The sequence below is a fragment of the Gasterosteus aculeatus genome, chromosome 9, assembly GCF_964276395.1.
Source record: "Gasterosteus aculeatus chromosome 9, fGasAcu3.hap1.1, whole genome shotgun sequence".
In the NCBI taxonomy this organism is placed as follows: Eukaryota; Metazoa; Chordata; class Actinopteri; order Perciformes; family Gasterosteidae; genus Gasterosteus; species Gasterosteus aculeatus.
This window is the reverse complement of record NC_135696.1, coordinates 3,142,020-3,153,291: the sequence shown is the minus strand read 5'-3', so window position 1 is coordinate 3,153,291 and position 11,272 is coordinate 3,142,020. Positions and strand designations below refer to the sequence as shown.

Sequence of the window (11,272 nt, the reverse complement as noted above, 5' to 3'; positions counted from 1 at the left end):
ATGCCTGAACTTATTCTGATTTATGTTCATCTGCTCATGACTTGTTGGGCCTTCTAGACTTGAGCTGAACATTCAACCAGAAAACTATTGCTGTGCCTCAATGACTGTCTATGTACCACAATATAGCCTAATTAATAGACCTGTGTTTAAGATTAGACCAATTTAGGTTGATTGACATTTTGATTACAATGGTATTCAACTAATTCTTAACTGAAACCTAACCTATATTGTTAATAATTGTATTCTTAAGAGCACTTAATGATTTATGTTCAGCAAAAAATGACACAAGTTTAGTTAAGGAAAAATATTTTTCATTATCAAACAAAAAAGTGCAACAAATAAAGTGCTTAAAGTGTTTAAACAGTAGCCTTTCAAAGCAAAACAATGGATACACATAATATAAATACACATAAATAAAATAACAAAAAATTAGGTATTAAGAAGGAGATCAGAAGCTGGTTAGTAATTTTTTAAGATTTGTGGGCAAGGTTGTACTGGCCTGTGGCCTTCTTGGAGGCCTTGATGACCGCTGAGGGGGGCTCCCATCTGAAGCAGGGCTCCAGGTCGGCCATCTTTATGGCCATGATGGAGGACAGGGTGCCATCCAGTGCCAGGCTATTTCTGGTTTTTGTTTTATTCAGTCCGACAACTGAAAACACCCTCTCAGCATCAGCATTTGAATGTGGCAACACCAGGACCAGCTTGGCGACGGCAGCAAGCCTCTGAAATTCTTTGGCTCCTGTCACCTATTGAAAATGAACCAAGAACAAAATGGAAAAGCATACCATATTTTGTTTTGATTAATACTGTAAGTATACTGTAACAAACTTCAGATACAACATGCATAGATTGCATCATGTATGACACAATATATGCATTCATCAATAAAAGCAACAGATGTAGTCAAGCCACACCTGCCAAAAAACAAATACAAAAAAAAATGTATACCTTATGTTTCCGGGTTGCCATTCCAGCCCAGAAGCTTTCCATATCCGTTTCTTCCTGAAGGGAGGTTGTTAGCATTGTCTGATAATTTAAAAACTCCTCACCCAGGTGGTCATGCTCCTCTGGCCCATGGTATGGGAGGAGATGGGGGAACCTATTTATGAAAGTAGAGTTACAGGTTGTTTAGTTATAGGTATATTGTCATTAACCAGCAGCAGTTCATATACATCTTTAAGGAAAAGCTATAAAAGGATAAATCATGTGCAGTTTAGGAGTGAACATACCTCATCATAAGCATTTTAGCTAAGATGGTAGACAATAATTAAGGAAAAAAACTAACCTTTCAACAAAGTAAAGGACATCTTCAATGCCACTTTCAGCCCTCTGCCGCACATCTACAAATTTTGAGTGTTTGATCACTGGCTCTTCCAGTGGCAGCTTCCTAAGTGCATAGCCCACAGCACTTGTGAAGAAACTTAACACAGCTTCATGGAATGAATCCACCTGCCGTGGTGTGAGGTCACCCTCATCCAGATATCTGGTAAGTTTAGCCCTGGTTGTGAACCCAATGTTCAACTTTTTCCCTGTACAGATACAGCATATCAGGTTAACATAAATGGTTTAACATACTGATGCAGCAATATCAGCTTGACGCATAGGGCAAGAAATCCAACCAGAAGCTCATTGTTGGGAGGACTACCACAAACCTTAGGTTTCTACTCATGAAGTGGCAAAAGGCTAGGTACAAGGCTAAATATCACATTTTATCTATAACATATCACAGTGTATGATCATAATAATAGTCAAACACTAACCTGGCAAATGGTTTGCCTTCTCTTCATAGGCAATTGCACAAGGCTCCTCATGGCCTTGCAGAGCTGCTGGAACCATACATTTTGAACACAGCTTGCGTACAAATTTCACCATCTATGACCAACATTTACAGAAATAGTATTAGATCCCTGCAGATATCAGCAAGAAACACAGAAGGGAAAAACAGCAAGATCCAAACCCACCTCATCATGTAACAAATATATGGCTGACTGCTGTCTCTGGAGAAGCAAGTTGAAGTCAGTGAAGGTTGGTACGGTGGCTTGGTAGAAGAGCAGGTACACTTCTGTCATGGGGTCAGTAAACTCCTGCACAAGCCTCTTGAATCTGGCCTGATTTTCATCTTGAATCAATTAATAAATAACACAAAACAAGAGGTTGTCAATAAGTATGTGACTAACAATCCATGTAGTTGCTGCATAATGAAATTGAAAATTGATGACCATACTTGCAGATTTGAAGTAGCTCGCGAGAGGTTCGTAAAGCCTCAGAATTCGTGTCACGCAACGTTCAAGGCTTAGCCAACGAACTGAGCTGTGCAGGAGGACCTCCATGTATTCAGCTTCATGCAGCTCACAAAACTCTGTTTCAAACATTTAATTCCATATCATATCTTTTCTTAAGCTCTGCATTTCAATATTACACTTAATAGTATCAAACATGCATACCTGTCAGGTATCCTTTACGATTTGTGCTACCTTTGAACCAGTAGCCGAGGTCCACTACCATGTCCTCCAAATCAAAACCAGACACCTGCAATGCATTAATCAAATCATAACATTCAGTCAATGCATGTAATTAGGATACAAATATGAAGTTACATGTAGAGATAAATCAGGCCTTAACTCACTTTAAAAAATCCCCCTCCTGCAGCTTTGGCAGTGTTGTGTGCCACATGACAGGGACAGCCATGAATGTAGGTGTTGGGGTGTTTCTGGAGCACCCTAGAGGCGATTGAATTTCGTGGTCCAATGTTGACAGCTGCATTGTCCACTGAGAGAGCCACGCAGTTCTCCCAAGGGATACAATGCTCCTCTAGGGTGGAGTTAATTTTGGCGAAGATCTCGCTTGCTGTTCCACATGCCTTCCCACTTGTTGTACACATGCCCAAAAATCGGTGGACAACTTTGCCTCCCATGAAGACCCGGACAGTGAGCGGGTTCATCTTTTGCGCTCCTATAATGACGAGTTAGAATTATACCAATGTACATGTTGTTCGATGTTTACACAAAGCAAATGTTTTGCAGAAGAGATAAATAGTTTGGGATATACCTGTGTCATTTGACCCATCCGTAACAAGGGTGTATGGGCCGTTTTTGAGCTCTTTCACAAGCTCTAGGGTGAAATAAGGCGCCAGCGCTTCATTAATGATGCAGGATGATTTAGTCCTGGCACACCTGTAGTCCTGCGCCGTCTTAGAATCTCCAAAACAATCTTTAAGGAGAGGCCCCAGGTGGTCTGCAAAGGCTAGAGGAACATTATGGACCACCAACCCAGCTGTCATTTTTACCTCAGCCCTTCTTGTCTGTAAGAAAATAAAAATGATTAGTCTTCCCAAAAGACCACAGTTTATTTCAAATGGACACCTGTGATAATAGGGCACAGGTAAAAAACACATTCAGCAACTAAGATCTCAAATTAAGAAAATTGGACTGTAATACACTGAAATACAAACCACAAATTAGTCAAAACTATCAACCATGAATTTACCGTATTCAACTAAGACACAAAACTCTTGACTGAACCTTGACAGGACTATTACACACATCATACCTTAACCTCTTGTGCAGACATCCCTCCAACAGGGGGAACGGGCATTGTGTATTGTGATATTGTGGCTGTGGACTGAAGAGCTCGTTCCTTTTCTTGGTGGCCTTTAGTTTTTATGTGGCGCACTACATCGGTCACACCCTGGTGGCAACATGAGTTCTCAACACGGCACACTGCACACCAGTAGTGCGTGTTGAGGCTCCCTCTTGTAATAAAGGGCCACGTAGAGGTCCACTCATTTTGAAAGAGGGTTCTATATGTTGCTGCTCCAGCCAGAGCACGCCTCTTCTGGCCCTGTTGTTGGATTAGGGGAGTCTCTTCTGTCTGTCCCTCTGTGTCTTCTTCCATCTGCACTGTTGGTTGGTCTATTTGCACTGTTGGTTGGTCTATTTGTCCTGTCTGTTGCTCTTCTGCATGTGCTTCTATCGCTCCTGTCTGTTGCTCCTCTACTTGTTTGTCAGTTTGTCCTGTCTGTTGCTCTCTCTGTCCCGTCTCCGGCTCTCTCTGTCCTGTGTGTTGCTCCTCTGTCTGTTGCCCTGTTGTTTCTATCATTTGGTCTGACTGTTCTGGCTGTTCTGACAGTGTGTTTGTCTGTCTTTTCTGACTTGGCTGGTTCTTTAAATAATATAACAGACTTCCCTTTTGTCCTGGGCCTGGCAAAGGTCTTTTACGAGACATCTTTGCTCCCTTAAAGAATTAAAATGGTTTTTAATAACTCTACTCTCATTTACAAAAACATGCCTAATTCTATTGCACAAATTTCCTGTCTTTATGTTAAATTCTTTGGAATACATCTTACCTGTTCAAAGTGCTGTTTGGAAAATTCTTGAGAGGGTCTTTTTCTTTGGCCTGTAAATAAAAAGATAAATGCTATGTGAGCAGCCTTAATAAACAATGCTATGATGTTTTGAGCATGCAGTATACCAAGAGGTTAACAAGGTGCTCTCCTGCTGCTTGTTATGACAGCTGAGTTTACATTCACCACTCAAAATCACACGCACAAACACAACAAATAATTTCTTTCAAGATTTAAAGTTTAAGAGAGTGAGTACTTAATTGAACCACATGTCATTAACATACCTTAGTCTTTGCTCCTCCTGAGTTTCTCCCGCGGTTGTGTCTGTTTGAAAATCTTCTTCTGTTGCTAACTTCGGGACTCTTTGGGGTAAATAGGATGTCTATGCAGCGAATGGGTTTACAGATGCGCTCCTTAGCGCCATCTATTGTCGGGGAGTTTGAAAAGGAACGAACGCGCTTCGGCCCAAAATCAGATTTTTTTTTTTGCCGTGAGAAATTGGTTGTGTGGCGTGAGTGCGTGTGAAAACATGCAAAAGCGTGTGTCACACGGCGAAACCGTGAGAGTTGGTAGGCCTGCATCTGGTCAATGAATTAGTACAATAGCCCTATGAGGGACACACTGGTTATAAACAATATTCTGTATATTCTGATATTATTGGTTAACAGATATCAATAATTATAATAGTAATATTAAATAATAGTTAAATGTTGATGGTTATTCCGTGTATTGAATTTACTCGTTCACACTCTTTCTAAAAATAGCTAGCTAGCTAGATTAGTGTCAACATTGGCCACTACAATATTCTTACTACTATAATATACTTTCATTTGCCTCAAGTAAGCCTAAATGTAAGCAGGTAACAATTGTTAACAATTTACAGACAGCCACATTCTGTAACTACCTGTATTTACAATCTGATTTGGTGGATGGTGTACTTTGAGCTAAACTCCTTGTCGGCTAACGTTACTAACCCTCGCTGTCGTTGACGAGGCGTTACTTGGCAGAGTGAGAAAGCCAATAATGCCTAATTATTGGGACGGCTGAAGAACATTTTTAGGGGGCTTCAACTCCTCTTAAATAGGCCTAACACCGCCGTTGTGTTTTCATGAGATCAAGAGTAAAAATACACTGCTCTGAATCCTTTATATTGGTGGAAAATGGTGAACCATTGAGTCAGACTGCCATACCGTTCAGGAGTGCGCTGTTAGGGTCCCCATCTGCTTATCAGTTTTCCCCCCCTGTCTGTGCTTTTGTTTTTTTGTCAACCTAGAGTTTCCAACCCTGTGTTCCGCCTCCTGTCCCGCCCCTCTCTCAAAAGCTCAGCTGTGGCTCATTCCGGGGTTGTTTTTTTGTTTGTTCACTTCCCAGGTTGTATGGGTAATAAAATAATTTGGCTACAAATCGAACTGCTATGGGTGTGCATTTGGGTCCACCAACTACACCCCTTTACATGCGCAGGTTAGGAAAAGAAAATATTTATATATATAAGCTAAACCCTGTAGTGCCATCAAGATAAAGCACAGGATTTTAAAGTGAATTCTCGGATGAACAAAGCCAATGAAGTGATTAAAGTGTAGATCATATCAATCATTTCCATGGTGATAGATGATGACCTCATCTCCTCCACCCTCTTCCACTTTTTGTCCTCCTAATCCTATTTATAAGGATCCATCTTCTACATCACACATTCCTCTCAAGGCCCCCTTCGATGACAAGTGATGATGATCAACGACACATTTCATCTTTACCTTTCAAACACATGGAGCATGGGCCCATTTGTACAATAATTCCCCCACCCCCACAACATACTGTGTAAATCGTGAACATGAGAGCAGGACAGAGTCCATTCCATACGCATCGACAGCTCGGTCCTCCAATTTAAAGGGTATGTCTGGGAGTTCAGTCTGCAGCAAAAGGGCCCATAATTGGCATGCTTCTTGTCTTATTAAAGGGGAAAGCACTGGGATGGATCCACTAAGCCAGATCTTGGCCTTTATTAGAATGGCGTGTAAACAGAAGCACACACAGAGACAGCTAAAGGCATTACTCATCACAGTGTTTTGTTCTCAAGCAGCAAATTAACCAAGTAATTAACCATTGTAAATCAAACTTTCCCTGACTGGAATGTTACTCCGCTAAAAACAGTTAAGAATTCGCAATGAGCAATTTTATTCTTAAGTGCAACTCTGAAGGGTACTTGTAAATAGATATTTCTATGTTTAATACGATTCTGCAAATAAGCAGAATGGTTATGTATTCGCAAAACAATTACAGGTCGATCTCAAAAGATTGGAGTTTTTGTTTCAAGACAATTTCCTTTTGCTTCTTGGTCAGATTTACAAGAATTTTCTCTCTTGATAAAACTATCCCCTTAATTTCTTCTCAGTCTTGAAGCTCATAACGCAGGTTTTTTTGTGATGTCTCTGGACAAAGACAGGGTTGAAAGATTCACAGCTCCTCTCCACCAGCTTCTGGTTCAGTAACAAGGTTTAACAAGTCTTGGCCATTCGATGCTCAAGGTCTTAATCCCCCAGGGGAGGAAACAAAGACTTGTCAAAGAAAAAAAGTATTCTTGCTTCTTCTTACTGCTCAGAGTCATGCTGGCAATAAAGAGACCTATTCAAAATCTTGCCGCCCCCACTGAGCTGGCAACTATCATCAGTCCCACGGCCATACCAGCCCCAACTTTATTACTGCTCATGGCTGTGCTAGCAGCTTTTTTTGTTAGTGCCCTATTTAGAATACGCTGACATGTAAACTAATTGGACAATTAGCAATTTGCTGTTTAGGTAAGTGTGCTGAAGTATTGGTGAGTTAATATATCCTCTGTCAGCTGTGTAATAGGTTGGAAAACTTGAAAGTGCTCTGGAGAGGGTTTGATGGAGATGGCACATAAACAATTATCATGTTACCCTAGTGGTTCTCCTTAAGAGCTCGTTTTTCCAATGTTGGCCAAATAAGCTCCATGAGAAAATTGTTGGGCTCCACAACAAATGTGCTCTATACATTGCCCACTCTGCAGCATAAACACCGTAGAGCAGAGGTCACTAACTAGCGGACCGCGGTCAGGATCCATACCCAGAAAACAGTGAGATGAAGAAGGTGAAAGAAAGAGACAGGTGAGAAAAATAAGCTTTCTCAAAAGAGAAAAGTGGACAGCGAAAGTAAAGCATTTAAAACAGAATGGGTGGACTCATTTCTGTTCATACTTCTCACTGGGAGCAGCACTAAACACTGTTTTTATAAATGGCTGACACTGTCGAGTCCGAACAGAAAAAGAGAAATGCAAGCTTTCCTTCCCTCTATTTTAACCAATTTATTTTCTCTTATTTTGAAATGCAGTCGTACTTTTATTTAGTTAAAGAGAGAACATAATTCATGCCAGTCCCACACATACATATACTCCCCTGCTTTCCTCAGATTGTCTTTGTTACCCCAGGAACTCATCGCTCTCCAGGATTTCCTTCCAGTGTTTGCTTTTGTGGTTTTTGACTTTGCCTGCTCTTGACTTTTGGATTTTACCTGCTCTCTGTTGGAACTGTTTGCCTCCATTGACTGACCGAATAAAGAACCGTGACTATTAACCCACCCCGTCTCCTGTGTTTTTCTCTGCTCTTGAGACTCTGTACTGACCAAGAACTGACATTTCACTTTACTTGTGAAAAAGTGAGGTGACTGAATTTTTTTATTCTGTTGTCCCTTGTAGTATTTGTAGTAAGAAAAGCATTCAATTATATGTGTTTATTGAGCGCCAGAAGAAAGGAAGAGAAAGAGAAATCCTTATAGGAAGTCCTCTAATAAAGTGCATTTTATTGTCTCTGTATGCCTGTCCACTGTTCCTGTGGGCCATTATTCAGAAATTCTAATTGTCCAAAAATATCCCATTGGATTTAAAACCAATTTGTCAGTTATCCTGTTTACAGTGACTAAACATTTTATTCATGGTGCCTTGCATATAGGAATTTGTCTCTGGTTTGGCTTTTCTGCTTCAAAGTGCAACCCAGTTGCCAGAAATAATGTTGGCTTATGGTGTCCATGGATATTGTCACGGTGTGGTTCACTTCCTGTTGTATTTTGTAGTTTTCTGCCACTCGTGTCCCCGGGTAACTTCACTTCCTGCCTTGTCCCGTCATCCCCTGTGATTGTCTAATAGTTTCCACCTGTGTCCAATCACCTGCACCTCCCTTGTGTATTTAAGCAGTGTGTCTCTTGTGTCACTTGTCGCGTCATTGTCTTTCGTCACGCATGTTCTCGTCTCTTATTGTGGATGGCTGTAGTTTCTTGCCTGCTGTTTTTCCTCCCGGTTCCTGTGTTTTTTGCCGTTTGACTATTAAAGTCCTTTTGTTTCCTGCAAAGTCTGCGTTTGAGTCCTGCCTCCCACCCGCATCCCTGACAGATATGGCATCAGCCAATCAGAAACGCGCAATGTCACTACTTAAGGTTAGAACAAAGATGTTTGTATTAAAATGACAATGTATTTATTGTGAGTAATTTAAACAACCACCCTTAGTGTAATGTTACTTAACCAGCATTAAATAAACATTTACTTTTTGGTTTTCCTCATGAAATAGTCAGCGGTCTCCTGGGTGAAAGTCTTTGTGTTTGTCTGACTCACTGAACCAAAATGCAAAACCTTGATGTTCAACGTATCCATTGTGGCCAAAAACGGCAACATTGTAATAGCAGATAATATCTTTACCAAAAGTACTTGGTTTAATCGGACAAATATTAATAATTACATACTTTTACGTGTGAAAAGTTAAAACGTGGAGCAATAAAAGAAAAATAAATTCTACTGTTGTGTAAAGAAAGAAATCCTCGCTATTGATCATGGAATGGGTTCAACCAACCAGCATCTGCCTGATGTAATAGTACACATTGGGGATTTGAAGTCTGCCCACCAGCTGTTTCCACGTTGGCAAGCCCCATACACAAGTATATCACCTTTTGACATAAAATGGTCATCTAGGACACTCGATCTTACATCTCTACAACCTAATGGAGGGCAAAAAATAGAGAGAGAAAGAAAAGATAGATGGCCAGGAAGATTGGAAGAGTGAGGCAGACGAAGAGAAGATGGCTGTTGGAGGAAGTGGGGATGCAGCGTCTTGCTCCAAGATTTTGATCATGAGGACGTGTGTCAGATGCAGGGACATAAATGATGGATCTCTTCAGACCCATCAATAATACCCAAAGAGGGCCTAATGGAGATATAAAACTGGACAGATAAGATGTTTTGCTTGGAGCTTTCATAAATCAGCCACTCAGAATGACCTATATAAAAGCCAATAGCAATGGCGGGCTGCATGAATAGCAAATGGATGCTACAGGAAGTATTACTGTTATTGTAATTATCACAAAACTCCTGGATGCCTTAAGCGAATGTTTCAAATATCATGATAAAATGCATTGGGTTTCAACTAAAAGAGGATATCATTCACAAATGATTTATAATCTTGAGACTGATGTCTCTTAATAATACAGTAACAGAGACCTTACAGGCTGCCAGTTTTTGGTGTGAAGAGCTTCGTCTCCTTACAACCAGTTGCTTTTAATGACATTAAACAAAGCAATCAAATAGTCTTTCAATGTAAGTGCCTTCAACAGTTTATTACAGTACATATATGCACAAATCAATCACAGGAAACAGCTCCTTAATGCAGTCGCTCTGAACTAGTGGGTGCGCGTGGAGAAGTTTGTCTGCTCTGACTGTAGCTGAGAGGCACCGCTGGGAGTGTGCTACCTGTGCCTGCTTTTGGAGGGAGGGGGGAGGGCTCACGGCAGCACTCGCTGCTCATTGAGAAAATGAGAATACCACCCCTCAACGAGGGGTTTTGTTGTTGGTACAACAACGATGTTATCTAACATTAACGACAACTTTTATACAGTATTTTAGTACCTGAACATCAAAGTAAAACATTCATTTAACCACGTGAGGGTGGAGGTAGGAATGAAAATGATGGCATGACCAAGAAGTGTTTTTTCCAGCGCCGTAACAACATCTGTAACTGGAGAGGCAGCACTTCTGTGTTCTATGGCTTTTTACACAGATGAATTAAGAGTGATGGAGGAAGGAGAGGGACAAAAAAGAGAGGCGTAATTAGGGAGCAAGATGGACAGGATGTGGGGTGGGGGAGGAAAGACAGTACGAAAAGGGGGAATGGAGGAGGGGAGAGGCCAACAGAGACGGTTTGAGCAAAAATCATTTAGTGTTAAGCTAAATGCCAACCAAGAATAGAATTTGAATCAATCAAGCCCAGCTATCTGGCTGGGGAATTAATACATCCCCCAGAAAGCATTGCCTTAACCCCACTGGCTGCAGGATGCCACTTGTTTTCTTAAGTCTCTGTGAAAAGAGACCATGCTCATTGATAGTATGTGCTACAAAGACACTACTCCTCATGAGAAAATGACAATCAAACAGACTAAGAAAAAATCCACCAACCAAAATAACCATTTTAATGGAAAAGAATATACTGTATATTGAAAGACTTGTGTCAGCTTGAAAGCACACTAAAAGCCAACTTGTGTCTTCATAAGTGGAGCAGTTGCTTTGATCGCTTTCTCCGCTACAGGTACGGTGCTTTCCGTGCAGGTTTGACGGAGTGGTTTGGTCCCTCTACATCTCACACTGTGACTATGAGACAAACGCAACCGTCCTCAATATCAAAGACTCCTTTGGAACAACAGAAGGGAATGTAAGGTCAGCTGCATTCCAAGCGGCCCCCGTTTCTTAGCTTCTGATAATTTGCAATGCAATCCAGGAAAGCTGAAAGACACTTGAACTAGCAGTCGTGCATTGAACTTCTAATGACACATTTTTAGGGTTTATGTTAAAAAAAGGAATTCAGTTTTCATGTTCTTAAGAATGTAGCAACTTCTTTTTCATTTTTTGATATTGATGATATAATGGATTGTCCCACCAAA

The 11,272-nt window shown here is 40.9% G+C and overlaps 1 protein-coding gene across 2 annotated transcripts; it reads right to left on the bottom strand.

The window, feature by feature from the left end:
• Nucleotides 1-294: 294 nt before the first annotated feature.
• LOC120820805 (protein FAM200A-like) lies at nucleotides 295-4,925 on the bottom strand. Of its 2 annotated transcripts, XM_078108864.1 has the most exons (11): nucleotides 4,627-4,925; nucleotides 4,346-4,395; nucleotides 3,049-3,301; nucleotides 2,627-2,952; nucleotides 2,445-2,529; nucleotides 2,225-2,359; nucleotides 1,962-2,119; nucleotides 1,761-1,872; nucleotides 1,286-1,529; nucleotides 949-1,099; nucleotides 295-746 (listed from the first exon to the last, which is right to left on the bottom strand). In XM_078108864.1, the coding sequence occupies exons 3-11, from the start codon at nucleotides 3,278-3,280 to the stop codon at nucleotides 471-473; spliced, it is 1,719 nt and encodes a 572-aa protein (XP_077964990.1). In that variant the 5' UTR covers nucleotides 3,281-3,301; nucleotides 4,346-4,395; nucleotides 4,627-4,925; the 3' UTR covers nucleotides 295-470. The 2 variants fall into 2 exon arrangements, with proteins under 2 accessions (XP_077964990.1, XP_077964989.1); XM_078108863.1 differs by having other exon boundaries at nucleotides 4,346-4,925.
• Nucleotides 4,926-11,272: the final 6,347 nt, after the last annotated feature.

What these genes read in the sequence shown, in the direction of transcription:
- LOC120820805 (XM_078108863.1), bottom strand. Translation starts at nt 3,280, where the DNA reads ATGACAGCTGGGTTGGTGGTCCATAATGTTCCTCTAGCCTTTGCAGAC. An exon ending in CAGGAGGGGGATTTTTTAAA is followed by an intron (nt 2,530 to 2,626) that starts GTGAGTTAAGGC and finishes AATGCATTGCAG; the next exon opens with GTGTCTGGTTTTGATTTGGA. An exon ending in TCGTAAAGGATACCTGACAG is followed by an intron (nt 2,360 to 2,444) that starts GTATGCATGTTT and finishes TGTTTGAAACAG; the next exon opens with AGTTTTGTGAGCTGCATGAA.